Genomic DNA, 26,866 nt, shown 5'->3' on the forward strand with positions numbered 1-26,866 from the left:
ATTGTGTCGAGTCTGTAATCATTCTTAAGTTTAGCTCTGAATTGTGTCGAGTCTGTAATCATTCTTAAGTTTAGCTGTGAATTGTGTCGAGTCTGTAATCATTCTTAAGTTTAGCTCTGAATTGTGTCGAGTCTGTAACCATTTTTAAATCATGTGAACTTAATATTCTTATGACTCACCGAACTTAATACCTGATATGCGCTTTGGTTTTTTCATCCCTCGTTAATATTAAGCATTAAATTAAATCTCTGTAAAATTTTTAGGTTCATAACTAATAGGAATCTGCAAATGCTGTGGGCTTAGTAGCTGATGTAGCCGCCAAAAATTGGAAAAAATAGATCGATTTTAGTGAGGCCATGTTTAATTGTGCGTTTATGTAAAAATACAGCAATTTTAGTGAGGATATGTTCAATTGTGCCTTTATGTAAAAAGATAGCAATTTTAGTGAGGCCATGTTTAACTGTGTCTTTATGTAAAAATACACCAATTTTAGTGACGCCATGTTAAACCGTGTCTTTATGTAAAAATACAGCAATTTTAGTGAGGCCATGTTCAATTGTTACTTTATGTAAAAATACAGCAATTTTAGTGAGGCTATGTTTAACTGTGTCTTTATGTAAAGATACAGCAATTTTAGTGAGGCCATGTTTAACTGTGTCTTATTTAAAAATACAGCCATTTTATTGAGGCCATGTTCAATTGTGCCTTTATGTAAAAATGCAGCAATTTTAGTAAGGCCATGTTCAACTGTGTCTTTATGTAAAAATACAGCAATTTTATTGAGGCTGAGTGTCATGGAGAAAAAGAATTCAAAATTCAATCTAATCTAAAATGATACTACGTTTGATTTAAAAATATATTTAGGTACAGTTAGGACTGGTTGTTTCACAGAATTTGAATAATTCATCAACTTTAAAGTTTGAAAAATTTGACCGGTCAGTGTCTGAGTTCGCATCGCGTTTGGGTCCCACCCAGGCGTCGTGCTTTCAATTCCTCGGGTCAAGTCCTTCATCACGACAAAAGCCACACTTTCCGCTTACTGTGGTAGTAATAGGAGATTTTCAAGGAGTGTGTAAGGAATGCTTTTATGGTGGTGGTAGAAGTTTTGTGAAACGACTGCTCAATAATGATATAATAACAGAACTTGAAAAGAATCTTTACTGAAAATTACCTTTGAAATTTGATGAATTTTTAAAATTCTTTGAAACAACTCGCCCTTAGTAAGCTAACTATAGTCATTTTTTTTAAACTTTTCCGAACAAAAAAGGTTCCTAGTTAATATGATATCTATTTAAAAGTTAGATTAAGTATACGGATGTGTAACAGTATTTTAAACTGTTGACATTCCAAGTACAGTGCTTCGTTGTCTGAACTATTGAGTGCATTTCTCTGCAGTCAGTTCAGTCAAGTTGTTGTGATCTGCTATACAGATCGAGCGCAGTATACATACAGTCACGTACACAGAATACAGCGTACAGCATACAGTCATGTACAGTTTGCTACTCCTTTACTATACGGTCTTACCAAAATACCCGCCTTTCCTGCTGGTTCCGCCGCGACGCCCTATAAAAGCAGCGCCGCTCTGGTAGGCGTCGCAAACTATCAGCCGTCGCGTTCCGTGCTACCCATTTCCTGTTGTGATCCTTACTGCCCAAACTTATCCTCAAAATGGTGCGTGACATGTGTTCTTTTTGTTATCGTCTTGTTTTTGTTGTGATATCTAATTGATTTATTATTTGTGTGTGAACTTTATACTCGTAGATTCGTATTTATAACTAACCACTATGTCAAATTCGCATCACGTTGGATTTTTTTCGTGACATTTCAAAACTATAATTATGATAATTTTTTTTTGCTTTTTGCATAATATCAAAGATTAACTTGATTTTTAAGAATAAATTTTATTAAATGATCGAACTTTGTTTAAACCACCAATTTTATTTAAAACTATCAACATGTTTCAAGGTGGAAGGTTTCTTCATAATTATACTTACTGATTCATTTTATTATTACCTTAACTTTTTAAATAGTATATATCTACACTGAAAATAGTAAAATAAATTCTACTTATTTCAACCCGAAGACATTAGTTCACTAATTAATTACATGATTTTATTTTATTCGATTATATTACAAGGTGTCCGGGGGTAAAGTGCGTTAAGATCAAAAGTAATTAAGTAGTTAAGTAAAAAAGAGAAATATTTTTTTTAAATTAAAAAACGTTTTAAATTAGTTTTTAGTCAAGAAAGTTGAATTGTAATTTCAATAAACAATTTGTAATTCTCAATTGTTGTTTACAAATTGTTTGTTTGAGAAAGTAAATATTCAACTACGGAAAAATATTTTTGTAAGACAAAATGAACATTTGAATTTCGAAAAAAGTTATTTATTTTTTTTACTTCTACCATCATATAGAATCTCCTCCCGAAGTTAGCGCACTTTATCCCCGGACACTCTGTATAGTATATAATTTGTCTGTGTGAGAATACTGAAATTAAAACGAACGGTTTTTGGTTACTTTCTTTAAATGTTTAATTTTTTCTTATGTTCCGAAGTACGGAATTATTAACTATTAATCTCTCTCAAGTTGAAAATACAAGTATTATGATAATTTAAAAAATTTTAATTCATGTTAAAAAAATCATTAATCGGTAAAATATTTTCTGCCATATTATAAAAGGTTAATATTAATAATAGAGTAGACGTAATATATTTCATTGTTCAGAAAAAAGACTAGATCAATACAAGTTTTCGTTTTGTGATTGTTTTTATAAACGCTATATCGATCTTTTCGATGTGTCTTTCCTCTATTTTTTCTGATAACCTGCTAAGATCTACATCAAATCATTCAAGGCAATAGTAATTTATATTCTGGCTTATTCCAATTCAAATAGACGGGGTCTGGTAGAAAACTCTCTTGAGATTCATCTCAATAGTGAATTACGATCGTGATAAACTGAATGCATGCTCAAAAGAAATCATTAGCAGCTATAAATGATGCCTTCAATAAAAGTTAATAGACAATAAATTATCCAACGGAGACTTTCTGAAGTGATGGTAGAGAGTTTTTATTTTTTTTTTTCATTTAGAAAAGTTTTTTGCGTTTATCGATAAATTAACAATATTTGAAAGAAGCTATTACTTCAATAGCAAATCCAAATTTCACTAAAATTTATAAACTTTATGTGTATTTTTGGTATCTTCCATTGCCTATATAACACGCACATATGCCTTGAGGTTATGTTTTCTAAAAAGGCGCTAAAAATTTATCCGAGGTTTGCATTTGAATGAACTTCTACCCATCTAAGCTTGGAAATTGTTTATAATTTATTCCAAATCATAAAAAATTGGTACCAGTTACCAGAATACGAGATAACAACAATTAAAATATTTTAAAACCTAATGTGATTAATAAGGTATCCGCTTCCGTATTTATTAAAACTCGCTAGATTTATTTATTTACAGAAAAACTGAGAATGCCAGCTTTGAATTAATATGAGAGATTAACCATTTAAATATTACCATTGAGTTATATGTAAATAGAGTCTACATTCCTTGCAATATCAGTGTGAAATATTGTTCCCGTGCGGGAAGTAGGAAGGGGGTGTGGCGGCAGTCGACGTCGCCCGAATCTTTCCGACTCAACGAACGAGTCGAAGGTGACAAGTAAAACCCTTCTTACCGATGAAAGGTTATACCGTTGCTTTCCCTATATTTTCCAGTAAGAATTGTACAATATCTCAGCTTGCTTGTCGGAATTTTAATATTATCGCCCGGTGAGCGCTTGTAACCGACCGATGACAGTGATATCTCACATCGGACGATCCGATATGCATGACCCATACTTCGAATACGAACTCAATGAATATTATTGGTAATAAAGATTTTTTAAACAAAACTATAGTAATTTTGATGTATTTCTTTAATATTTTTTTAACCTTCCTGATATTTAATATTTTTAGCTTTATCTATTTATTTTCAGGGCCATTCAACTAAATAAGTTACTGTGAGGAATGCTAATTCTAAAAGAAATTAGAAAGACAATTTTAATTTTTGGATATAATCAATCATAACTTCTTGTGACTCCGTCACACGATTATTATTTCGAAGAATGAAATGGAAGTCATAGAAAATATCATTTTTTTAAACAAGTTCACGATGCTAAAAATATATTAATAAATAAATTATAAATTACCTACCCTAAAAATATATACTAACTTGAAATAATATATTTAATTCTGACTGAAAATGATTATAATCATGAATTTTCTGTTCAATCAACACATTAGTAAATAAAAAAAATATCTGCATTAATATAATAAAGTAAACAAGTAATTTAAGTTTTTTTCACCAATAAGCTTTCGCTTTAATTTCACATAACTTCTTTCCTAACAATATTCTGATAATTTTACAACCCCAAAAATTCCTAAAAATGTCACCTCTAAAAACCTACCTCCAATCCCTTCGAAGCTGTGTTTTCCCGCCAATAATCCTCTAGCCAAAAACAATACCAGTTTATTTCTAGGGATGCTGTGTGAATAAAAAGTTCTGGCAAGGAAAAAGGTATGAGGGTGGGTAGGAATACGAGAGTCAATGGGTCCATCCCTCTCAAGGCGATGGGTCCCTCAGCCCTGCTAAGTCACCTAACAGAGGGAAAAGCAGGGGTGTTGGTTATCCAATAAATGTACCCATACCCGGCTACCAAATCGATTTGCAATATTATATTATTATGTTTATTTTTCGTGTTACAGGAAGATCTTCCCCCAGAACAGATTGCCGGTGAGTACATTTTGTAGCTTTTATTAAATTAGACACATTAAATGTTGCCATTAACTTGAAAATAGACACCTTTATGTAGCTTTTGTTTAAAAAATCAGATGGTTTCCTTTTTTAATGGGCAGCTGTGAAATAATAGTTTTCCCGCTTTTATTTATAAAATTAATTCTCTCAATCTCCCCAAGGAATCACACCAATCCAAACTTGTTGACACGATGCCAAAACTTGAAATGATTATACTCGTATTAATTCTTTTCACAAACTCCTGAAACTTTGTTATTGTTTACAAACGAACTTCGAGAAAGTTTACTGAACTGGCCTATTATTCCGTTCTTTTCAGAATAGAAGTTGTTCTAGAATAATACTGTTTACACATTTGTACACAACGTATGATTTTCTGAAGACTTTTTTATCATTTGAATCGTGTTTACTATCAAGCTGTGTAAAAATGTCTTAGCCTTAAAAATGCATCTTTATTTTGGAAAGAATTACAAATAAATATGTAATCATCACACAAGCGTTCTACTTACTGCATGAAGCTAATAGTATTACGTGTAGGAAACAATGAGGAAGTATTTAATAAGTAGGTAGGTACCTTGTTAATATTATAATGTTTTAATGTTTGCAAGAATTTGAGACAAAATTTGTTTTTTTAACTATACAGTATATTTGTATTGGAGGAGATTTTTTTTACGAAGATAGTAATTGTATATATGTTCTATGTTCGCTTTCTCGTGTTTTATGTCAATTTTATAACTGCAGTGCTTGGTTTACCGCAAAATTTCGATCAAATCACTTCAATCAGAGTGGAAGATACTACCAGTATCGCCCTGGTGTAAGACCACCATTCAGAATTGAAACGTTGCTCCAAATGGCTTTAGCCGTGTTTAGTGACTAGATCTGAATAGCCAGGTACTTCCCCACCTTCCTCTTTCCCTTCCCCACTTACCTTCAGCCTCACAACATCCCCCAATTGGGGATGCCATAGTCTCACTGGCTCCAGACGGGAGCAGTTGGGACTCTTGTGAGGTATTCACTATAAAAATAAATAAAAACTTGCTCTGGAAAAATACGAAAATAGAAAATCAGCCCAATCTTTAGATTCTTGTGAATTAATTAGCACGTTACTTCAGACGGGTTCCCTAAACGGTTGTTGGCTCGAGTACCTATTTGACATATTCCCGCACATAGCGTTCGAGAACGAAAAGCTAACGGTGCCTGAAGTTAAAAGCTTTCGCAGAACTGCTGTAAAAAAGCTCGCTTTAGTGAAACGGAACAAAACTTCGTGTTTATTTCGGGACCAGGAAAGCAAATCAATTACCAAATTAGTTTATCGGAACGTGGCCAGGCCAGCTGGTTGTAAAAACATATTTACAAATACATATGTAGTCAATCAATTAAATAATTATCATATTAAAAGCTGGGAAAATTATTTCCGCAAGACATACATTATTATTATAATTATACATATATTATTTTATATACCTCAAACCCCAATCACCCGTAAAAAATCGTATGAAAATTACAAAATACTTATTATTTTTATTGCAAATAACACATATTCAAATTGAAATAATCTTCCGAGAAAAAATACACGCCACCGACGCGGGAATTGAACCTGAAAATTGAATTGAATTGAAAAGATTGCCGGTCAGGTGCTCCACCAATTGCGCTACATCGGCTTTATTCAAAATAATTCAGTATGTACTGGTATTTTTCATTCCACAATTATTGCTTATCAAATTTTTCTCTTGACCGGCAATCAGAAGGTTGCGGGTTCAATTCCCGTGTCGGCGGCTTGTATTTTTTCTCAGAAGATTTTTTCAATTCAAGCGGCACATGGAAGTTTTTTTACGTGTTTCAGTCAAATAATTATTGCTTAAAAGTAATACGTTATCCTTTGTGCTATGCATAAAAAAACTTGTCTCTTAAAACATTAGTTTATCATTAAAAATAAAAGCTTTATTTATTTTGTCTTCATCAATCCTTTTGAACTCAAATCTGCAAATTTAATGACGCCGGTTATAATTTCAATTTCAAACTAACTAGGGAGAGAATTAACCATTTTTTTGATCCTTAAAGTTTATACTGGCGACTACATGTTTAATCATAATAATTTTTCATTCTGTCAAACTTTGCCCTTCTTTGTTAAACTTGGGTACATGATACAGTTTGAACACAATACAATATTTTAAAACAGTAATTTTTCTGAGTAAAACAACAGATTTCTTAGATTTTCCGAATGACAAATTTTAGATTTCAATGGTCGTCAAGTCGTGCAGTTGGCGTGATAAATTCAAATTGGAACGGAAATAGGCGTGAAACGAGCTGTAAGATAATGAAAACGGACAGTAATGCGATCGCGATTTTTACTCAATATTGAATGCCTGAACGAATGCAGTAAACAATCAATAAAAATACCGCAACATCCATTGTGTTTACCCGAGTCTCCTCGTCGGCCACTGATTAATAAGCCCGGCTCTTCATTGTCAGAATAACAAAGCCCGGGGGATTTGTTGTGATTGCTGCGCCACAATAAATAACCAAAACGCTCGACGATTAACCAATAATAGTGTTAGCATTATTATAATACGTATTTGTGGGTGTACGTGCCTGACCTAGCACAATATATAAATTTCTACATTGCAATTAGTAGTAATTACGCTAGATAAACAACGAAAAATTTACAAGAATTGGTTCATCTATATATTTACATGTCCTCCTTAACACAGAGGTTTAGTTATTTTACAAGCAATAATTATTCGCCTGAAACACTCATCCACATTGAAAAATCTCCTGATAAAAGATACATGACGCCAACGGGACTCGAACCCGCGTCCCTTCGGAATTCGCGGGTAAGAGATAAGCCGCCATAGCTCAGTGGTCAGAGCTGTCGACCGGAAATCGAAGGGACACGGGTTCGAGTCCCGTTGGCGTCATGTATCTTTTAGAAGGAGATTTTTCAATGTGGATGAGTGTTTCAGGCGAATAATTATTGCTTGTAAAATAATTGTTACCCTTTGTGCTATGCATAAAAAAATCTTGTCTTAAAAACATTAGTTTACCAAAAAAATAATAATTAACAGAGGTTTAGACTTACAGGCGTAGGTACTGCTTAAACAAAGCAATTCCTAGTTATTGCTGTAAAGATTCTTCCCAATAATCATCGTTTTTAGTTCCTATCTCCAAGAGAGGATGTCATTAATCAACTCCGGACTGTGAAACTCTTTAGTATTATGTACTTAAAATTTGGGTTGTATAAAGCCCTAAGAATGGAATTTATCAGTGTTCAAAACCTTGTTAAAAACATTTATGTAATAAATGCATCGACCTAACTATCTCCGTGGTAGATATTGTCGGTCAACACTCGGCAACACCAGATCTGAATTTTCAGGACCTTACCAGACTCTTTCACCTCGTCCAATCTTAGAAAATTAACTGGTCCACGGGATGCGGCAGTAGCTCTTGCGCGAAATCAATTGTAAAAAATTGCTACTTTTTATTGGTTTATTCAGAAAAATTTCAGAATTAAAAAATCAAAGACTGCTTCATCGTGTAACTCCAAAACAGAGATCAAGCCCAATTTATAAATAATATAACACCGCAACATCATCGCAGATCATCGCCTCGGAAGCGGAGCATGTTGCGTCACTCTCGGATCCGATCGGCCAATGATTTATTCCGATCGCTCCATTTTTATATCGAACTTTTTCGTCCGCCTTGGTTATTTACGTTGTCCATAGAGAAATAAATAAATGGGGTGTGCGCCATAATGCGGAATTAATAAGCCATGCTCGAGTCCAGAAATAACCCGGCGTAAACAATGGATTAAACATAGAAAACGAGAGCAGATTAAGTAATCTGAGGCGAATTTTAAAAATGGATATTTTACTGTGTATCTTAAGTGAACTTTTATAAGAAAAATGTTTCGAAAAAGGGCGGTAAAAACAATTTTGACTTTTACTGAAAATCCTCGAGCCACTTAAATTATCATTAAGACGGGACAATAGCCTAAAATAAAGTCGGAATTTTAACGATGTAACGGTTGAATGTGCCCTAGCAAATCTCTAAAATAAAGTATTCCGCTCACGGCCCGGTGTAATGGATGGACCTACAGTCAAATTTTCCCCTATCAGGCTTAGAAAATTCATTTTTCCGTGGGGTTTATTTGAATTATTTCCGATGAACGTATTACTAAACTTTCAGATTTTTCTCAACGAGCACTTCTAGAAATTATTAATTCATCGCTTATTTTATTGTTAAAAAACGTTTTATAAATTCAAACCATTTTACATTAAATATTTTAATGGTAAGGTACTCTTTTTTATTCACCTTAAATATACTCCTAAATGGCCTACATCAGTCGGAATTATTTAAAACGTGAGCCTCGAGCAAACCTCCGTTAATAGAGTATTATGTCGCCTTAGGAGGAAGCTACAAGCCAAAAAGGTGTATATTCTTGGTATACCTTATATCGTAGGTAATAGGCAATTAAATTGCTTGACAAACGGAGTTTAAAAACGTTCGATTTCAAGCAAAAAACTGTTTTTTATTTATTTTGTAAATAATTTTATAAGAAAGCAATAAAGTTAATCAAATGAATCTGTCACAGATAATATAAGCTATAATACTGTATTTTTTAAAAGTTGTTTCCTTTACGCGTTCATACAATTCTATTGAAAAAATATTATTTTTATAGTTTGCATTTATATTTTTTATTGAGTAATTTATTTATTTTATTTGTATTCTACTCAAGCGAAGTGATAGGAAAACCTTCAATTTATCTAAGTAAGTAAGCATATTTTGATAATTCCCCAAACAACTTAAATTTCCGCATTAAGTAATAAAAACATATTCGGAAAAGGGTTCATGTAGGTAATTCAGTATTTTTAAAACCCTGATTAATACCTAATTATTACGCGTTAACCTTAAGGCCAAGGTGTGCTCTATTCGCATAATCGTTATAATCTAAAAGAATGACACCCTTAATTGCACCCCTTTCAAGGAAAAATACATTTATGATATGATTCAGTATTTGACAAATACAGCAAAGATAAAAATTTGAAAACATTATATCGGTACTCATATCGTATGCACTTGTCCCTTTTTTTCATTTTTCATTATACATCAGTATCTTTATTTGGAATGTGGTTCCATGATAAGGACATTTTGTTGTTTGTCCTCTCCGTTAAACCTGCTGTCTGGGCTCTTACGAAGGCTGCAAAACCTGGTAGTCGCCCTTCCGTGAGCATGTTGGAAACACTGCAGAATTTGGGAAGGCGGTAGGCATTGTTATACTGCACGCGTAGTTTTTCCATGCCGCTCAAAGTTGACCCAAAGCTCACACGAATAAAGTAACATATATTATTTATTTTATAATTATTGGATTATTAAACTATACAGTATAAACATACATAAGTGTAAAGAATAGTAAAAATAGTAGGTAAAGCACCAGGAAAGCTTCTATGGTAGTATGAAATAATAGGTAAAGCACCAGGAAAGTTCATATGGTAGTATAAAATAGTAATTAAGGACCAGGAAAGCTGCTACAGTTGATTAAAATAGTAGGTAAAGCACCAAGAAAGCTCCTATGGTAGTAAAAATAGTAGGTAAAGCACAAGGAAAGCTCGTATGGTAGTATAAAATAGTAGGTAAGGACCAGAAAATCCACTATGGAAATATACAATTGTAGGTAAAGCACAAGGAAAGCTCCTGAAGTTGAATAAAAGAGTAGGTAAAGCAACAAAAATGCTTCTATAGTAATATAAATTATATTAGAGTTTAACCGATTTTCTTAGCTGTCACAAATTATCATTTTTTTGTACCTAATATTAATGTAATACTATATCTGACGGACCCCAGCGATGCCAGGGTTGCTGCTTAAATGGTCCAGGTGGGTACTATGCCACTGACTACATTACAAATATCAAAAGTATTTAAAAAATACCATTTGGCTATCTTGTAACTGCAATACAATTCGCGACCTTTTATCAAAACAGTGTTTACAAAAACTTGAATATTTGTGTTCACGTTCACACCTAGTTAATAATTGTGCACATCTGCTGTATTAAATGTTAAAATAAGTGCCGATCGCATTTATTTTTGCAAGCGAAAATAATTTGAAAATAGTCGTAAGAAATAACAAAGCATTGGAGAAGAAGATAATAATAATAAATCTAAACGAATCATGAAACAGAATAAGACACAGAAAAATAAGGGTAGTGTTAATTAATTAATATTAGTAAAATTTATTCAGACTTTTAGAAATTACTTATCAGATATGTTTGTCCGAGACTCTACCTAGGTTACAAACCAATTCTTTAGAACTTTGTAATCATTCAAAAATGATTGCTGCCCAAAAAGTATGAGAAAAATTAATACTAATAATATTGCAAGATAATATGCTTAATTCTAAATTTGCATTATGAGATCGACAAAATTGAAGTATAATAATTAGGTCCCAGTGGTTAAGTGGTTAAAGACGTTGTCCCGGCAAGACAGATATTCTGGGTTAGATGTTCAGTTAATATCGTTATTTTTTTTTCTGTGTTTTGTTCAGTTTCAGGTTTCATTTAGATTTATTATTATTATCTTCTTCTTCAATGATATATTAAATACATTGATGGGTATAACCTTCGAAAGTTATTAAAGACAAGTTTTTCCAATAAAAAATAAAAATGAACAAAGCTGTTATTGAAGTAATGTTGAAACAACTGGACTTATTATTGCAAGCTTTAAAAGCAATCGTAATTCCTCGAAAAGGATTTTCAAGATTCCTCGGTATTTGATGCATAAACAATATAAAACATTCGTAAATAACGCAGTGATCGAATGTTCGTGCAAAAAAACTTTGTTTATTTTAATATGGTTTGGAATTCCGGCCAGGAACGTGTACACAGAAAATATAAATTCATTTTAATTTACTGATCGGAAAAACCGCATTTAATGAAACAGAAGATATTGCAGGTTTGTGAGTAGAACGTGTAGTTATACGTGTATCTACGTCGTTAGTCTTGAACCGTCAACAGTTCTCGAAGGGGTCTCAAAACGTGCATATTTATTATGCATTACTCTTTTCGATTATGACTCCGTGTTGAGACAATAGGCTCTGCCACACGTACGCTTCGGAGCGGCGGTACCACGCGCCACTCCAGGCCGCCGCCGCACACTGGGCTGAAAATCGCCTGTCATAGACATAGAGACTTGAATTTTCAAGAGTATTTTTTTGGCTAGAACTGGATTCTGCTGATTATTCCTATGCTATAAAATTTCGTACGAAGCAATTGCGTGTACAAATGAACAAGTTATCATTTTTAAAGAAAAATTTGTATTGCACTGACATTAAAAATGAGGCTATCTCTGGAATCTCAAGGTTGGCCATTCTATCCTTACACACAGATATACTACTATTTATTTGTATTTTTTGACACACTTCGTATTGTGGCTTGTGGCGCAACTAGCGATTTTTATTTTTAAAATCCTCAAAGTTGAAAAAACACTTTTTAATGTTGATGATTCATTTTAATGCTTAAATGCTTTTAGGCTTACAGTCTAAATAAAATATTGTAAACTAGACAAAGCATACTTTAAAAAAAAAACATTTTTTTTTTTTAAATCCTCAAAGTTGAAAAAAAAACTTTTTTATGTTGATGATTCATTTTAATTCTTAAATGCTTTACATATGAGTATGCTTTGTCTAGTTTACAATCAGCAGAATCCATTCCTAGCCAAAAAAATACCCTTGAAAATTCAAGTCTCTATGTCTATGAAAGGCGATTTTCAGCCCACTGTGCGCCGCGCCGCACGGACTACCCTGTAAACCGTTACCTGCGTGTGGTACCGCGGCTCCGAAGTGTAGGTACGTGTGGCAGAGCCTATAAAGGTTAAACGTAACGTTTGTTAAAATCTACGCGTTCATAGACAGCGTTTTATGAAAACACACGTTTCCATGTTATGATTTAAAATATTAAAACGAATAACTTTTTGCGTACACACGAAAAAATAGTTTTGAAATATCTTACTGGTCTAAAGAATATTACATTAGATAAGCCTCAGATTTAATTAAAAAGATATAATACTAGTAGTTCTGTTAACACGCGTCCAAAATTTCATCTGTAATCATAAGATGTGTAAGTAGGTACTTGTACTTACTTAATTATAAACCATAAATATTACATAACATTTTTTAAAATTTCAAATAAGGAATTATTATGCAAATATGTCCGGAGAATTTTCCACCAATCTCAATAACAATATATATTTTAGACTTTCTTCAGGTCGATAGGTATCATAACAGTAATTATTCCGACTTGACAGCTGCTCGTCTAATATGAACCACGATCACGCGAACTCTGGCTGGATAGAAAGTGATATCCAACAAGGCCACCATCTTGAAACGGAACTGGAACGCAACAAACAAATTTACGGACAGATGAATTCAGGACTTGGCTACGCTCAGTCAACTTATGTTTTTTGGATGACATGACGTGTGTTGTTTGTGGGGGATGGTATTTATTTTGCAATTCTGTCAAATTCTGTCAATTAATAAAAAAAATTACTTGGTCGGACACAAATTCGAAGGAAAAAACTATTATTTTTATAACTTTTACCCCGCTGCAGGGTCAAAGAGAAGCTGGAATATTTTATAGATTATCGGTTGGTACATATTTGAATGCGCGTCTTCTGAGACCCCCGACGCACCCTAATTCGTTAAGGCGATGCACTACGTCGTGTAATATTTTAAATTGAGCCGCTATCAATAACAAACAACCCTTACGTAGATGGCGATAAGGTTTAAATTCCCGCTTAATACCATCCGCCTGTTTTGATTTATACAAGAGAAAAACACGGCCAAAAAGTGCCTTTTATTTTATTTTGTGGATGTTCAGGCATAAATATTATTTTTTTTCCGATCATTTTATAAATAACTTAATTTGCCACATTATACAATAAAATAATAACCGAAAACGGGTTCGTGAGAAGGAGATTTTGAACTTTAAAGCAGTTTTCATAGGCCTTATACATTATTTTTTTCTGGGCTTATAAAAGATTTATCTAAAAAATATTCGATTATTTCAAAGGCCAAGATGTATTCTACTCGCAGTGTTTAATTAAAGCATCTGAAACATTTCTAGGCGACCAAATTTTCAAACCAAAAACACATGATTCTGCATTACTACGTATGGCATCGCCTTAAAATGCTTTGACGGTCCAGCCTGGGGTATGTGCGCATACTGGTTATTGGTTGTATTAGAGTACGTCCCAGAGTGTAAATTTAATCAAGCCGCAGGTGTGACTGTCTAATAAAACACGCTTTCTCCACAAAAAAACGTTTGTCGGTAATTAAGTATGTACACGACAGAAGAGAAGAAAACAATATTGCTCCGCCTGCCAAAGTTCGGTATTTATAGACTAACGAGTGGCTAGAGTCAACAATTGGCAATGCAAATACACAAGAGCATCGATATTTAAAAAAGGAACATTCACTTTAGTATCGATTACTTCTCAATTTATTGTGATTTTTTGATGGGCATTGTCGCCAAAATCATGTTTACACTTTCCATTTCGTTCCCACCAATATCAGATTACTAGAAGTTGGGATTTTTTTCAGTGCGAAAATTCTGGGACTAACTACCGTAATATGTAGGTACTCCTCATTGACTCCCAGAGTAATAATGTGGCTTCTTCTGTAGACATCTCCAATTTATCACTTAATAATTTCAAAAGATTGTTGCTGGGACACTTTAGTTTATAAAAATAAATATGATTCATATAATTGTATTTAATTTTAAAACTATTTTAAAGGGGCATTAAAAAATGTGTTCAAGGCATGGAACTAACCAATTCTTTACCAGAAAAGTTAAACTTGATTTTTGTCAATGTTGATCCGAATTTATGTAAAAAATTTATATATTCAAAAATATATATACTGCAAGTTATTTAGCACTGCGAAATTAATCTTATACACGGTGTCCGGAAACTCGTAGTACAAGCGGGAAACTGGAGAATCTACACCACATGGGGAACCCAAAAAAACATAAAGTTTTTTGATTTGAGCATTTTCAAAAAAAAAAAAAAACCAAAAAAAAATATTTCTCGGCTATTTTAGGGTTAAAGTTTTTTCTGGTGTTTAGGGTTGAATAACAGATGTTTTAACCCTGCAGAGCAGAAATATTTTATGATTACACCGGGTTAAATGAAGGGTGATTTCAAAATAATGCTTCAAATCCGAGTTTCTTCATTTGTTTTACTTTCAAATAGTTTTAATTAGTTGGGTACTTTGATCTTCAGTAATAATTTATAAGAATTTGATTAAAAAAAAAAAAAAAATAAAAAAAAAAATCAACTTCAAACTCGATTTACTCGATAACGAAAGCTCAAATAAAAAAAAAATATACTACAAAATCGACTCCAAATGTGATGTAGATTCACCAGTTTCCCGCTTGTACTACGAGTTTCCGGACACCCTGTATACCTAAAATTAAATACTAAATTAAACTTTGTTTAATTGAATGTAGAAATGTGACATGTTAAAAACACACTTTCTTTTCATCTAAATAATGAATTACAAATATATAAAGGTTATATATTATATAGTTGTATTTATTTGACTAAGTAAAATGAATTAATAAATGTTAAAAATTTATAAATTTCCAATATTCTACAATACGTAACAATGAAAAACCAATCAAAGTCGTGGAATATGACAAAAACGCAATGTACAATCTTTGGCGAAAATCTCTCCATAGTAAAATATATCAATGGTTGTTGAAATCAGAACGTGTGAACGCAGTGCGACTATTATTCTGCTATGCGTTTTTTTGCTTTGGAACTCGGGTAAGTACCTACATTCAAATACCCATCGTTATTGTAAGATGTATGTTTACAAATTGCGATCACCCATGACAATTATTGAACTCATTCAGATCAACTAAAAAGTTTTCAATTTATTTAATTGCCTAGTAATGCAAAAACACTCATTAAGTTTTTGGTTTGAAAATTTATCCGATATAAATATTATAGAAGCTTTAATTAAATACTGCTGATAGAACACAAATGCCTTTGACTTTTTAGAACTCTTTTTGATAAGCCTAGAAAAAAAACAAAGCATAAAGGTTTTCTAAAAAAATATATTGTAAAATCTCTCACTCACGAATCCTTTTTAAGATATGTTATTTTTGTATCATGTGCAAAATTTAGATCTTAAGAGTACGACCAAAAAACTTTTTAATATTTTCTAAAAAGGTAATCCTAATGCTCGACACGGAGTCATAATCGAAAAGAGTAATGCATAATAAATATGTACGTTTTGAGACCCCTTTTGTTTTTATTTTATTTTTTTGCGTAAATCGAAATAGGCGGCCGATGATTTGCTCAAGGGTAACGAATACGTGAAATAGTAATTTTACGATCACCATAATTTGGGTTTTTCCCATAACGACAAATCAACGAAAGATTGTATAATTTCTCTCCTAAAGACCACTAGTCAGTTCAACATGAACTAATTATTTCGCAGTGAAATTTGCATCCCAACTGTACTGCTGCAGTATCGCGGCAGTACTGCACTAAATGCACCTTTGGAGCAGACTAAAATAGAGGGCTGATGACCTATCCCTCCCTCCCCCCCTGCACTGGGCCATCTCTCCCACTCTTCACATGTGTGCTTCATGTGACCTGTCTATACGGTTAAACAAACGGAAATGCCACATTGTTTTAGCTAAATTATTGCAACATCCCAAATGCCTTTTTTATCGCTATTCAAAATATGATTCAAATATGTATAAAATGTAATATAATTTTTATGTTGTATATCAAGCGTGGTGTTGAAATCAGATCTGTCCTACAACTTACAACAAGTAAAGAGGTTTCGAGGTTTTTTTTTCATCAACCAAAACTGAATGATCGGGTGTTCAGTAGTTAATTTAAAAAAATTACCAGTAGCGGAAAGCATTTCACCATTTTTTAAATTGAAATTTAGCTCAATATAGATATCTAATATGGCAGATATCTTATAATTTGCTTTGTAAAATTAAAAAAAAATTACATAAAGCATTGACTTTGTAAACACCGCTTTCATTTTTTTTATATCTAGTGCCGACAAAAGAAAAAACTTAAGATTACAAATTTTGTTACAAAGGTCTTAATGTGAGCAATTTTTTTATGTAATGCACGTAGGAGACCATGAGGAATATTAATTTCCCTTAGGGCCTTTATCATTTTTGGAGATGCTGTGTTGAGGAAAGGAAGGAGTGAACATGGGTCTTAAAGAGGTGTTATGGAGGAAACACAGAGACCGGCAAATCGTTCCACAGCTGAGCTGTTAAACTAAAGAACGAATATATAGAATAAAAATATAAATATTTATACATTTTTTTTATATTTTAAGACCGATATGATGTAAGTTATTTATTTTTAAGATTAATAAAAACAGTACCCCACCTTTAAAATATTTTATATTAAATGGTTTGATAATTTTATAAAACGTTTTTCGAATATAAAATTAGTGGTAAGCACCAAATTTTATTTTTCTAGACGATGAATTAGTAACTTCCCGAGGCATTCGTTGAGAAACATCTGAGATTTTAGTAATACGTTCATCAGAAATAATTAAAATAAACCCCATGTAGGTGGTTATTTTAGGATATTGTTCCGTCTTAATGATACGCTTACGATAAAAAAACATCGATTGGTGAGTAATAGAAGCATTTTCAACAACACTTCGTCGTCCAAATCAATTATAATCCCGCGTGTGGTTGGTCTTTAATGCTGCTCATAGTTTCGAATTACGATAGCTTGCCAACATCCGAAAGTGTAAACGGCTAGAGGCTGGGAGTAAACGTTTCCGCAATCGAACGTACTCACACGTAAACAATAATAAACTGATCTAAATCACCTGCAAATACGATGTGGCTAACAAAAAAACAGTCTCCTGAATTAGCGAGTTGCTACGGTACGTACCCCTGGCATTTGTATACCAGTATTGTAGACGCATTTATACAGATACACAGTTATGGATGTGTGTCTATCGTATATTATAAACATCTATAATATTCGAACACTTTTCCACCAGATTCAAATAAAATTGATGTAAGTAGGTACTTTACAGGAATATAAAAAAATAGTGCTTATTTATTTTTTACAGTCAACCTTCAACTTCACTAAGGACGGGTTGTTTCGGGGAATTTGAACAATTCTTCAAATTTCAACGTTAATTTGCGAGTTCTGTGAAAGATATTTTCAAGTTCTGTTATTATTTCAGTTCTGTCAAGCAACTAGCCTATAATGATATTATATCAGAACTTGAAAAGGACTTTCACCGAACTCGCAAATTAACTTTGAAATTTTATGAATTGTTCAAATTCTCCGAAACAACCGGTCCTTAATGCGTATTTCGTAAGGGACGATATTTCAGTTGCTTTTTAAGCTCGCTTGGAGATATATTTACGTTCGTCAAGTTGCTCTCTGGTAGGAGTCGTAACAAGATACTGATAACGTTCCTGGGTGTGTTGAAATACCAGTCTTAAGAATTTTCGAATGATAAAAAGTGTGTTAGGTTACCAACCTGAAACTGGGAAAATTAGGCAAAATTAAGATATTATAAAAGCTTATTCTTGATGTGTTTTTTTGCCATCATTATAACAGAACCAATAGTATTATCTGATACACCCGACAAAAAATGAATTACTCAGTTTAAAGGTCGCCAGGCGATTTAAAATTTATTTGATTTTTGGAATAATAACAAATTGTAACATTTAATCGTGGAAGACAATATAAGCGACTCTAAGACGAAAATTCGAAACAGAAAAATTAGAAAAAAGCTTGGGTCGCGTCTAGGAATCAAACCCAGGACCTCCTTGTCGGGGCTTTGTTCTACCACTAAGCTATTTCGAATTAGCTCGGTGGTAGACGAGGCTGTGAGATGAGTTCAATTTTTCGTTTGAGAGTCGCTAATATTGTCTTCAATTATTAGATATCAATATTTACCAGAAAATCTGTTTTCCGAAAGTCTCATGGTCTGTGGTGTGATTTTGATATATTATCATTTTTTTCAATGTAGTTGATATCCACCGTATAAATATGCCATACATAGCTATTTAAACTACCGTGGACAACAGGGGGTGATTTTTTGCTAGGATGTGATTTATTTGACGGAAAAATGACACTAACATTTAACTAAATACATCATGTTTTCGGTGGCATAATTTTATTCATAGGATTCTGACGTACCTACCCATCATCTGACTGAAAACTTCCTCAGCGACAGTAGAAATTATACATAGGTACACATATAAATGCTTCATATTTATAGGTTGAAACCCTGCTTACATGTTTATCTATAATAAAAAACATTAGCTATTTAAATAGTTACATGGTATCGTTAAGACGAGAACCAAAATTTAAAAAAAAGTTTTGGCAGGCTTTCCGAGTTCTCTTTCGCTGAATACTTAATCTTCGTATGTTGAACAAATAGCACCATTGATGTGAACGGGGAAAGATCGTTATCAGGTAATTATTGGAAGGTTTCCAAATTACCTGATTTCGCTTTAAGTGTTCATAAAACCGGCGACTAACTTTGGGGCGTTCCAATTAACAAGCAATCAGAGAACTTTTATAACTTCATTTACTTCAAAATTGTTACTCAATTTTTTTTATGCTTATTTTTTTCTTATTTATTTAGACTGCAATTAAAATGATTTTATTTACAGGAGAATAGTCTACCGTTTATTTGTGAATCGTTCGAATGGGTAGTGGGTACCTATTGAAGAATCATTTATAGTATTTATACAGTACACTAGATTTTACACGGTGGATATGATGGTATGAAAATAAATTCAGGATATCAAAAAAAAATATTGTTTACTGTACCTTAATTTCAGATAATAGACGAACCCGTTTACACACATTTGGTACACGAAGAAAAATGAATATATTATTGTAGAAAGCAATCACTTTGTGGTTTGACATATTTTATAAAATAAAATAATTTTTGTTTTAAAACCACGAGTTTTTCATAATTTTTGGAACCGACCGGTTTCGCTTTACTCAAGCATCTTCAGTGTACAAATTATAACTATTACTAGTAAAAATGAATATGACTGATTTATTTAAATCCTGTTAAAAACGTGATGGCAAGCCATTTATTTCCTAGTAAAATATTAGTCAATTCAGAATATATCGGAACACGTGTTCATGCAGCTGCGCTTTTGAATATAACGACGAAATGTGACAATATTATAATTTTTGACATCCTCATTCGTGATAACACATCCGCTTTTTACTGATAAATTGTTAGGAAATCTCACAATTCATTCGATAAAGGCCTGCAGTCCCGGTTTTAACAGTAAATTAGTAATATTTAAGTTTTCTCACTGTACGAAATCGCTTTCATCGCGATATCCTGAGCCTGTGAAATATATCTTTTATCGCTCGAGATATCCTGAGCCTGTGAAATATTTCTTTTATACTTCGAGATATCGCTACCTCAGAGCAACAGTGAAATATCTCTGAAAAAATATTGTTTTTGAGTATGCTTTGTTTCATGTAAAATCATGATTACAATTGAAATCTCATTGTAGAAGTTTCTGGTTACTCAGAGCAACACTGAGATTCTGCTTTTGATCAAATAGTATCTAAGAAAAGTATTTTTTAAGATATCCCACTGTTGCTTTCAGGTATACTGAGCCTGTGAAATATTATGTTATCGATAACAAAAATAATGTTATCGATCACATTGATCGCATAGTCACTATGCGATAACTGTGATCGAACTTTTGCTGAATCTGATCACAGAATTTAACAGTCGTTTTGAAGATTTTCGCAAAATGCATAAAATGGAATTCCCACTTTTCAACAATCCATTTACTTTTAATGCTGCACTGGCACCAATTCATTTGCAAATGGAATTGATAGATCTCCAATGCGACAGCAATGTAAAGGAAAAATTTAAGGAAGTTAATGTTACTACATTTTATACACAATATTTCAAGAGTTTGAATAACTATCCAAGTATAAGAAATCATGCGGCACGTATCCTGTGTATGTTTTGTTTGGTAGTACGTATTTATGCGAGCAGATGTTTTCTGTTATGAAAATAAATAAAAACAAACATCGCTCACGGCTTACGGATGAAAATCTCCAATCGATTCTAAAAGTAACTACGACGAATATGACACTCGACATCAATGAACTTGTCAAAAACAAGAGAAGTCAGGTGTCCGGCTCAAGATAATTTACCTTGTTACCCTTCTTTTTAACTTACTGAATTTATAATAAATAGGTATCTAACTAAATAAAGATTTTAACAATTAAGTATGGGTTTTATTTTTTAAATATTGAGTCCGGCCCGCTTACACACGCCAAATGTTATAAACGGCCCTTAAGAATATCCAGTTTGACACCCCTGCCATAGTGCATATTGAGTAGTAAGTACATATATGCAAGTAAGCAAGCACCGTGTTATTTGAAAACCGTGTAAAAAGGGAGTCCAGTGCATTTCTTACAAATCTTTTACGATGTAAAAAAAAAAACTGTGCAATATTTTTATCACCTTTTTCAAGCATAATATGCCATAACAAAATATGAACCAGTGTTGCAGCCTTTGATGTCGAGTCAATAAAAAGTACGCTATAAAACATCCACAAATAATATCTCTTTGATAAACAGACAGTTGCTTTAAACTACTAAAAGAACTCCGCTCTGTTTTATGTGGTAGATTTTTTTCAGACGCACTAGGCTGGAAAAATATTAATTTTATTTTTATATTTTTTGGCAATCAAATTAACTTAAAATTTACCTCTATTTTATCAGAAACGCGTTGGCTTAGGAACAGATTTTTTCCTCTGAATGTTTCCATTATGTCTGGTGAGTCTAGAAGTATGGGTTTATAATAACGTTTCCACTATTTTAGCGGACACGTCATCCAATTTCGATGCAAAACTTTTCCAACAGCTATTTACTGTATTTATAATATATTTTTGTATTTAAAATTCCCTAATGTAGTAAACATGTTGGGTGACTAGGTGAATATTGGATTTGATGTAATATACTATCCTAATAAATTAATTTGTTGTTTCCAGTCCTCCAGAAGGCGTTCAGCGGCTTTGACCGCGAACGCTCGGGCAGCATCCCTTGCGACATGGTGGGGGACATCCTGCGCATGATGGGGCAGCCCTTCAACAAGAAGATCTTGGAGGAGCTTATTGATGAGGTGGACGCAGACAGTAAGTTACAACACTATCTACTCTTATATATTAATCCATCTCGTTCTAAGATTCACAAGAAAAGCTCGGGTTCTTGTGCACTTACTGAAAAATAATCCCTCTTATCCATGTCAAATATTTGATATCATAAGTTTTTCATGCTTGACATTCATTCAACGAGAAAAAACCTAGAATTGTTATGATTATTTTAACATTCATAGTAGTATTTGTTATCATTGTAGTGACTTTCAACATGAGAGTGTCTTTTAGCATTATATAAACTTTCATCATGAGAGCATATTTCAGTATGAGATAACTTTCACCGTGAGAGTAACTCTCATCATGGATTTAATTTCATCATTTAGTTTGTGTCGTGTTAATACTCTGATCAACTGATGTTGTATGGACATACGTAATAGGTCATTTAACCATGCATAATTTAATATACCTCATCACTTATGTCATAATGCACTGCGTGTGTCTAAATGAACAAATAAATAAAATAATCTAAAACAGTAACAATTCCAGCAACTTTATGATGAGAGCAACTTTCAGCATGGGATAAACTTTCATCATTCGAGCACCTTTATCATTAGAGTAACTTTCAATATGAGAGACTTTCATCATTTAAGCAACTTTTCCATAAGAGTATATACATAATATAAAATGACAGAAACTTCCATAATTTAAGCAACTTTATCATGAGAGAACTTTCAGTAAGAGAGAAACTTCCATCATTCAGGCAACTTTATCATGAGAGTAACTTTCAATATGAGAGGCTTTCATCATTCAAGCAACTTTATCATGAGAGTAACTTTCAATATGAGAGAAACTTTCATCATTCAAGCAACTTTATCATGAGAGTAACTTTCAACATGAGAGAAACTTGTATAATTAGAGTACCTTTCTGAGAATAATTTTCATAACTTGCCTTGGCATGTTCATATCGCTGGTCGAATCATTGGCCCGAAATTATCCACTTTTGGCGGGAATCAAACTAACCCATGTAAATAATACTTTATCAGTGAAATAATGCGATAATTTTGCACAGAGTCTGGTCGCCTGGAGTTCGATGAGTTTGTGCAGCTGGCTGCAAAGTTCATTGTGGAAGAGGATGCCGAAGCTATGCAGAAGGAGCTGAGGGAGGCTTTCAGGCTTTACGACAAGGATGGTCAGTACCCAACCTAATACAATCATTCAGAGCTCTTTCATACAAACGAATAACTGAATTGCGTACTCGGAATGTGTGCTTCGAATAACACAATCAAATTCCAATGTTATTAAATGTCTAATTAGAATCTTGCAATAATAGATTTTAAGATAACCTTGCAAGGAAAGGTCTATTATGTTGGAAAGTATCCGAAAAATAAAAACTGTTTCTGAAAGGTGATGAAATTCGCTTCCATATAAAAAACATTAAATCTTTGAAATATTGAAATTTTAAATGTAAAAGTAAAAACTATTTTTAAATACCTCACCTTACATTTTTTCATCTAAATACTGAACTAAAATTACTGATTACGAAAAAACACACTTTACGAATGTTCCATAAAAATTATTGTCACCTCCCTTTTTTTCGTTACATATAAAAATAATTCATAAAAAATTACGAAGTTTCATATTTTTTTATCAAATTGAGGTTGGAACTTTTGGTTTCATGGAGGCTTACATTTTAATACTTCTCTAGTTAACTCTTAAATTTGAATATAAAGCGTGGTGTTGTCTCTTTCCAACACTGTTTAGATAATATTTATAGTCACGAGTAATCATGTAAGAGACACAACGATTTATATAGGACCATATGAGCTGTTCCCAAAGCAAACAAATTGGCCTGATGGGTTAACTACCACTGCGCTTTTATTTTACATAATAAACATGATTGGTGCGTGAATGCAAATTATATTTCTATTTTCAGGCAATGGCTACATCCCCACATCATGTCTGAAGGAAATCCTAAGGGAGTTGGATGACCAGCTCACCGAGCACGAGCTGGACATGATGATTGAGGAGATTGACTCCGATGGTTCAGGCACAGTGGACTTTGATGGTAAATAACATTCCACTTGATTACTTAATTCGGGAGGCGGGTGTGGGTCACCTCAACTGTACCTTGAAAAAAAAAACACCTCGTATTGCTGCTGTAGAACGATTTAAAGGGCAAGGTTTTCAGTTGATATTAGATCACACAAGTTTAGAGTAAATTTTGAAGATGTTTTAATACACTTTTATTAAATCGGCTGATTTTTTTAAAAATAAATTTTAGGTAGTGATCTTTGTATATCAACTACCAATATTTTGGTATCGATTTATTTCCAACTTTTCTGATTATTTATCAATATTTCTGATTATTTATCAATATTTCTGATTATTTATCAATATTTCTGATTATTTATCAATATTTCTGATTATTTCTCAATATTTCTAATTTGGGAGGAGGTTATGTGTACCGCCGCCCCGGGAACCATTTATTTGATAACCAACACCCCTGCCATAGGTTACCCCAAGTGATTCACTACGTTTGTTGATTTAGCAGGGGTGAGATTTGTCTAGGTCTTGGCGGCGGATGCATTTGCCCACCTACTGCGTGGCGGGCAGGATCGGGAGAGACTGGTTGAGGAAGACCTTTGGACCTCTCCAGTCGGACTCATTCGACCCATCAGTTTGCACCGCAGTGGGAGGGATGGATCCATCTGTCACTCCTCGACACATTGACCCCAGATTCCTGCTTAAAAGTTACCAACCCCCATATACAAGTTTTGAGATATCTAAATTTGAATGCTAGAGAAACAATGTTATTTGTAGAAAAAACTTTGAGAGTTTCATTACATAAACTTTAAATTTATGTAAAAATGCACTTTAAAATTTATATAAAAACATAAACTTTAAAGTTTAGTTACATATTTTAATATTAGGGGTCAGGTTTGGGTACCCCGGGAACCATTTATTGGATAACCAACACCTCTGCCAGTCACCCCAAATGGTTCGCAACGTTTGGTGATTCAGCAGGAGTTCCCAGGTTCATCAGGTGACCCATCACCTTGCGCTGCAGCGGAAGGGATACCTAGATTCCTACCCACCCTCACACTTTTTTACTTTACAGAACTTCCCCTCCTTAACGCAGCATATGCCTTGTGGTTTGGTGACTTTTGCCTAAACGGCTATGAATGTAATACGAGTCTAGGACCAAATATGAACATAATTCTAATAATTTAGCTCTAATGGAATTTTCTTCTTGTTTCAGAATTCATGGAGATGATGACCGGAGAATAAATACTTACAACATTGAAAAATATAATTAACTTAGGCTAAGAATATTGTTAAGGTCTTTTTTTGTATTTTCCACTTGATTTTGATACAAAATATTTTCATAATGTTTGGTTTATAATAATTCATTTTTCAAAATATTTCATCAATATTAAATCATTCATCTTCTATTTCTAAGCCTCGTTTATAATGAACTTACCTTTAAAAGATTTTTTTCCATTTTGTTGACTAAAATATTGAACCTTTGGTTTGACTCCAATAAATCATATCATCAAATTCTCAATCTTTTTTATTATTATGTTTATTTACAGTGTGCTGATTTATTTCATGTATCATAATTCTTCTTCAATCCATTTTCCTCAATTTGTACCCCAATCATTATTTAACAAATGACAACTGCCCAATTCTCAAGTAAACTCTTGATTCAACTTGAGTTGGAGTTGAGACTCCAGTCAATTTGTTTTTGTATGTGAAACCGCGGAGCCAGTGAGACTATGGCATCCCCAATCGGGGTACGTCGTTAGGCTGAAGATAGTGGGGAGGGGAAGGAGATGATGCAGAGGAAGGCGAGGAAGTACGTGGCTATTCAGATCTGGTCACAAAACACAGCAAGTCTGAATGGTGGTCTTACACCAGGGCGATACTGAGAGATATGGAACGTGCAAAAATATACTATATATTACTTTAAATGATTAATTTGGGAAATAACACATATTAATCAAATAAAATTTACTTGTGCACGCCGGTATTTGAACCCATGACCTCCAGCTCGCTAGTCGAGAGCCTTACCTCTCGATCACGGAGTCTAACCATCTTTTATGTAACAAATAAAAGTTTGATGATTTAAAATAAATAAAAGTCAGACTTCATATTTTAAAATATATTCTTTATATTTCGTAGAGGTACATACAAGTAGTGTGGTGAAATAAATTGGTGAGAGGTGCTTTCAAATCAAAAATGCTTAAAATCAAATACATATGTACATGTGGAGGTCTAGCACAGTGAAATCGATAACTTCACAATATCAGATCGATAGGAGTAACTAATGATTTCCCGAGCACGGTCACACTGTTGATTGCCAGGCCGATAACGCAATAAATAAGAAATCGATAAAAGCTGCTAGCACTTGAAGTAATGTCTATAAATTGTCATTCCGAAAAGTCATACAGTGAAGTAAAAATATTAATAAAGTGAAAGAATAACCTAAATATGCATTGGCAGTAAAAGGGGAGTTAATTAGCTAATGAGGAGTTAATGTCAACTATTTTATCCACAACTTGTTGTGTGAATAATTTTGGTTTATTCAAGTCCGAACCAATGTAATGTCATTGGTCCGAAAAGATTCAAATCGCCGCTTATATGACTTCTTTCAATTCTAAGAGCTTCGTAAGTTCAACTAAATTCGTTAGTAAGCCAGTAATTGTGCATAACGAACGACATTTTTAATAAAGATGTGCATATTGAGAGCTAAACGAAGCTTATCTGATACTATGGAGACCGCGCCATAATTTGTCTATCGGCCTTCGGAACATTTCCTATCGATCGTTGTCCGTGCTCGCAAATATCGCTAACCGACCATAGATGATGGATTTCGTCAATACTGCACTGAGTTAGGGATTTATCGATCG

At 33.2% G+C, this 26,866-nt stretch overlaps 1 protein-coding gene across 1 annotated transcript; it reads left to right on the forward strand.

Moving 5' to 3' along the window:
* The first annotated feature begins 1,572 nt into the window (after positions 1–1,572).
* On the forward strand, positions 1,573–25,521 carry LOC149422034 (troponin C). Its single transcript, XM_089634247.1, has 6 exons — positions 1,573–1,671; positions 4,752–4,779; positions 21,852–21,995; positions 23,026–23,145; positions 23,890–24,021; positions 25,216–25,521. The coding sequence occupies exons 1-6, from the start codon at positions 1,669–1,671 to the stop codon at positions 25,242–25,244; spliced, it is 456 nt and encodes a 151-aa protein (XP_089490373.1). The 5' UTR covers positions 1,573–1,668; the 3' UTR covers positions 25,245–25,521.
* The last annotated feature ends 1,345 nt before the right edge of the window (positions 25,522–26,866 follow it).

Source organism: Hesperophylax consimilis, chromosome 8 (assembly GCF_061612785.1).
Source record: "Hesperophylax consimilis isolate HC1 chromosome 8, BYU_Hcon_1.0, whole genome shotgun sequence".
NCBI classification, from domain to species: Eukaryota; Metazoa; Arthropoda; class Insecta; order Trichoptera; family Limnephilidae; genus Hesperophylax; species Hesperophylax consimilis.

Coding starts and splice junctions, on each gene's coding strand:
- LOC149422034 (XM_089634247.1), top strand. Junction 4,780..21,851: donor TCCCCCAGAACAGATTGCCG/GTGAGTACATTT, acceptor TGTTGTTTCCAG/TCCTCCAGAAGGCGTTCAGC. Junction 21,996..23,025: donor TGATGAGGTGGACGCAGACA/GTAAGTTACAAC, acceptor AATTTTGCACAG/AGTCTGGTCGCCTGGAGTTC.